The following is a 4420-nucleotide window of genomic DNA, read 5'->3' as shown; positions in this document are numbered from 1 at the left end:
ATAAAGCTTTCATCAGGATAATCTCACGTTATACAATCTGGAGGCGCAGCAACTCCCCCTTCCTCCCCGAGGATGGAGTAGATAAAGGACTCTCATTATTATCATAATTATCGTGGTTGTTATTTTGGTGCGCGCCGGCAAAGTGTGTAAATAGGTGCGATGATTAAGAATGTCATGAAAAATGAGACGGGATCGTTCACGGGAGGGCCCAGCCCGGGATGCGGGAATCAGCAGCCTCCCCGCCCCACCCGGAGCGCGGACCCGCAACTAGCAACCCGGCGGGTTCCCAGCGGAGGGCAGGGGCTGCCAACTCCCAACCTTTGCCCCAGGGGTGGATCCGGAGGGGCAGGACCCTGCCCCCAACTCCAGGACCCTCGCCCGGACCCCCGCCCGGACCCCAGGCGCAGCCGGAGCACCCAGCGCTGGAGTGAACCGCAGGTAGGTTGGTTCCATTCTAAATACAGTAAAAGAAATAAAGCACCCCCGGACCAGCCGCGGGGCTGCGGGCCCGGGAGGCTGCCCTTCGAGGCGGCCTCGACAAGGCTGCAAGGCACCAGGGTCCGAGCCTCGGAGGTGCCATCCGCCCCTCTCAAGTTTGCGCCGCGCGGGCCGGGCAAGCAGCTCCGGCTCCCCCGCCTGCGCGCTCGGACGGTGGCGCCTGCAGCCCACTTGCCGCCAGCTTGGGTGGAAGGGGCGGGACCCCGTCTGCGCCCCGCCCCCGCCCCGCGCCGCCAATGGCCAGCGGCGCCCAGCCCCACGTGAGGCGAGCCGGCCCAGGCGGCAGGCAAAATGAGAAAGAGGAGCGCGATTTAAAGGTGCTGGCGGCGCCCGCCGGAGACAAGTACACCGGCTTCGCGCGCTCCCCAGCGGCCCGCGGGAGGCGACGGACTGCGGGACAGACGGACGGACGGACGGACGCACGGACAGCAGCTAACCGGGGCCGAGGGTCGCAGCCGCGACGAGCGCGGACTCCCACGGGCAAGCGGCGGACGGGGGCTCCGGCGAGCCCGCGGGGCCCGGGCGCCCTCTCCACTCCAGGGCGCACGGCCTCATCCCGCGCACCCCGCGCACCCGCGGGGCATGAAGTGGGCCCAGGACTGAGCGGAGGAGGCGTCTGCTCTCCGGGCCCCGCTCGGTCCCTGCCCGGCGCTCCCGGAGGTGCTCCCGGCGTCCGGCGGGCTTCCCGGCGGCGGCGCGGCGCGGGGACTTTTCGCCTCTCGCTGGCCTCTCCCGAGCGCGTCTATGAGCGCAGCGTTCCCGCCGTCGCTGATGATGATGCAGCGCCCGCTGGGGAGTAGCACCGCCTTCAGCATAGACTCGCTGATCGGCAGCCCGCCGCAGCCCAGCCCTGGCCATTTCGTCTACACCGGCTACCCCATGTTCATGCCCTACCGGCCGGTAGTGCTGCCGCCGCCGCCGCCGCCGCCGCCCGCGCTGCCCCAGGCCGCGCTGCAGCCTGCTCTGCCGCCGGCACACCCGCACCACCAGATCCCCAGCCTGCCCACTGGCTTCTGCTCCAGCCTAGCGCAGGGCATGGCGCTCACCTCTACGCTCATGGCCACGCTCCCCGGCGGCTTCTCCGCGTCGCCCCAGCACCAGGAGGCGGCAGCGGCCCGCAAGTTCGCGCCGCAGCCGCTGCCCGGCGGCGGTAACTTCGACAAGGCGGAGGCGCTGCAGGCTGACGCAGAGGACGGCAAAGGCTTCCTGGCCAAGGAGGGCTCGCTGCTTGCCTTCTCCGCGGCCGAGGCGGTGCAGGCTTCGCTCGGTGAGTTGGCGGCGCGCGCAGCCGGGACGCGGGGGCGGGAGGAGGCGGGGGCGGGCCAGCGCCGGGTTCCCGCGGGAGACCAGGGGGGCGAGGCCGCGCCCCCGCTCGACCCCAGCCCGAGTAGCTGGAGGATGCGGCCAGGCTGTGCCGCTGGGTCTCGGGCGGGCATTCAGAGCCACGCAACAAGCGGGGTCGGGGGGGGCATTTAGCGCCCGGCGACCAGCTGCTGCCCTGGGCCGCATATCTATCTGGCGATGCGTTTGGCCAAGTCCGCCTGTCCCGCTCCGCGGTGACCTCGGGTCCTGGGTAGGTTGCAGCCTCTAGGGGAGTCGGTTGGGCTGCGCGTCTCAGCCGTGCGTGTGCCCACGGGCGCCCAGACTTTTTAAACCCCTTCACTGGTCTTGCTACTCGTCGGGGAGAAACCGATTGCTTGGAGGCTGTCTGCGTGTGTGTTGGGAGTGTCTGGTGGGAACTTCTAAGGCCACAAGACATCCCTTTGACCCACGTTGTCTGTCTCAAAAAAGACAGTCTGGGATCTGCACGTCCCTACGCCCCCACTCCGGTTAGGAAGCAATTGAGGTTCACTAAATTTTCATGGTGGGGGAGGCAGGATGGATCGTGAATCCCCGCTCAGTTCTCAACCAGCTCCCACTCCTGGGACAAAGCAGGCAATCTCTTGGGCCTCGAGCCTCCTGCTACTTCTCCCGATGCTGCCGAGGCTGGGAGGGTGCAGGGGAGGCATGGCAGCCCTTTGAGTGATGGTTCTGGGCAAAGGGCCGTTGCGGCTGCCTCCTCGCCTTTGAGCTTTCTCACGCTCCCCCCACCCCTCCTCTACCCCTCAAAGGCCAGGAAATCACAATGTGTTAATGTCATAGAAAGACAATCCGCTAAAGGTGGGGGGTGGCGATTGCCCAAGTGACGGTGGGAAGGAGAAAGGAAGGCCAGCGTGAGAAATGTAATAAAATGCCGTTTGGTTTTGCTTTCAGTCGGGGCTGTCCGAGGGCAAGGGAAAGACGAGTCAAAGGTGGAAGACGACCCCAAGGGCAAGGAGGAGAGCTTCTCGCTGGAGAGCGATGTGGACTACAGCTCGGATGACAATCTGACTGGCCAGGCGGCTCACAAGGAGGAAGACCCGGGCCACGCGCTGGAGGAGACCCCGCCGAGCAGCGGCGCGGCGGGCAGCACCACGTCTACGGGCAAGAACCGGCGGCGGCGGACTGCCTTCACCAGCGAGCAGCTGCTGGAGCTGGAGAAGGAGTTCCACTGCAAAAAATACCTCTCCTTGACCGAGCGCTCGCAGATCGCCCATGCCCTCAAACTCAGCGAGGTGCAGGTGAAAATCTGGTTCCAGAACCGACGGGCCAAGTGGAAACGGGTGAAGGCAGGCAATGCCAATTCCAAGACAGGGGAGCCCTCCCGGAACCCTAAGATCGTCGTCCCCATCCCCGTCCACGTCAGCAGGTTCGCCATTAGAAGTCAGCATCAGCAGCTAGAGCAGGCCCGGCCCTGAGGGTCCAGAAGGGCCAGGATCCGGCACCCACCTGGAGAAGCCCCGGCACCCGAGGGAACCCATGGTGGACTCCACTGTGTTTGAAGCAACACTCGAAGTCACAGCCCAGCTGTGTCCATCCCAAGCAAATTGAGAATATATTCACTACATGGGCTTAAAAAACTGCTTTTGAAGGGGCTTACTGCCACACCAGAAGACACTCGAAATATTTATTATACTATGCTACTTTGTACATAAATATCTCCATAGACTGGATCTCAGCTGCAGTATTTTGAAAGTTATAGGACTTAATCACCCAATAATGTTCTCCACTCATTTCAGAAGAAAACAAACCTCTGCTGTAATCTGCGCGGTTAGCAGCCTCCTTTCCATACTTTTCCAAAGGTAAACGTGAAACCCAAGAACAAGCGCTGGGGTTGAAACTGATTTTGGTTTGCATTCTGGCTTTTTGAGTTGACTGAAAAGCAGACACTGTTAGGCAGCCTGGAAATTCGCTTTGCTTTGCTTTGGTTGTGCCTGGCTTTGGTTTCCCCTGGGGTTGCCTATCCTAACTGAGCCATGTGAAGCACGTCTCCGTTGTGTTAATTTATTTCAATGTAGCTTATTTTCTTATAAGTTATGACGTTTAAACAATTTCAGTCTTGTGAATAATAAAAAGGAGAGGGGGAAGGAAGACCAGTCCCTGGGCCTCAGAAGTGTGTCCAGAATTTGACTGTCCGGGCACTGCCAGCGTGTGGCCGGACAACTGGTCTGGGACCAGTACTGGAGAAACGTCCCCTGGCCAGGTCACCTTAGGCAGGCTGGACTTGAGCCACCTAGCATAGGAGGCTGGGCGCCAATAGGGTTACGAATTTTAAAAAACCGAATTCTCACCTTAGAAATCTATCTCCCGTTTTGCACAGCCTAATCGATACGTGGGCCGCAGGCAGGCAAACTTCAGCCACAGGAAGCGGTGGGTACCCGGAGGAGGCAAGCGAGTGCGGGTATTGGTGGCTTTGCCCAAACTCCTGATGCTCCAAACCGGCTACAGCCAGGGAGGAAACGTCCTTCCTTTACAAATATCTCAGACCCGAAAAGAAGCGGTGCTCGCCTGCCCGCAGAATGGAGGGTCCATAAATCAGGCTCCCGGCGTTATCTGCCGACTG

At 62.0% G+C, this 4420-nt stretch overlaps 1 protein-coding gene across 2 annotated transcripts; it reads left to right on the top strand.

Annotated features, from left to right (window-relative positions):
- The first annotated feature begins 811 nt into the window (after positions 1 to 811).
- On the top strand, positions 812 to 3908 carry GBX2 (gastrulation brain homeobox 2). Of its 2 annotated transcripts, XM_017537735.2 has the most exons (3): positions 812 to 1765; positions 2035 to 2071; positions 2752 to 3908. In XM_017537735.2, the coding sequence occupies exons 1-3, from the start codon at positions 1243 to 1245 to the stop codon at positions 2858 to 2860; spliced, it is 669 nt and encodes a 222-aa protein (XP_017393224.1). In that variant the 5' UTR covers positions 812 to 1242; the 3' UTR covers positions 2861 to 3908. The 2 variants fall into 2 exon arrangements, with proteins under 2 accessions (XP_017393224.1, XP_017393223.1); XM_017537734.2 differs by lacking the exon at positions 2035 to 2071.
- The last annotated feature ends 512 nt before the right edge of the window (positions 3909 to 4420 follow it).

The sequence above is a fragment of the Cebus imitator genome, unplaced genomic scaffold (genome assembly GCF_001604975.1).
Source record: "Cebus imitator isolate Cc_AM_T3 unplaced genomic scaffold, Cebus_imitator-1.0 Scaffold106, whole genome shotgun sequence".
Classification (NCBI taxonomy): domain Eukaryota; kingdom Metazoa; phylum Chordata; class Mammalia; order Primates; family Cebidae; genus Cebus; species Cebus imitator.
The sequence above is the reverse complement of the archived record's forward strand: the minus strand, read 5'-3'. Positions and strand labels throughout refer to the sequence as shown.

Coding starts and splice junctions, on each gene's coding strand:
- GBX2 (XM_017537734.2), top strand. CDS start 1,243: ATGAGCGCAGCGTTCCCGCCGTCGCTGATGATGATGCAGCGCCCGCTG. Junction 1,766..2,751: donor GGCGGTGCAGGCTTCGCTCG/GTGAGTTGGCGG, acceptor TTTTGCTTTCAG/TCGGGGCTGTCCGAGGGCAA.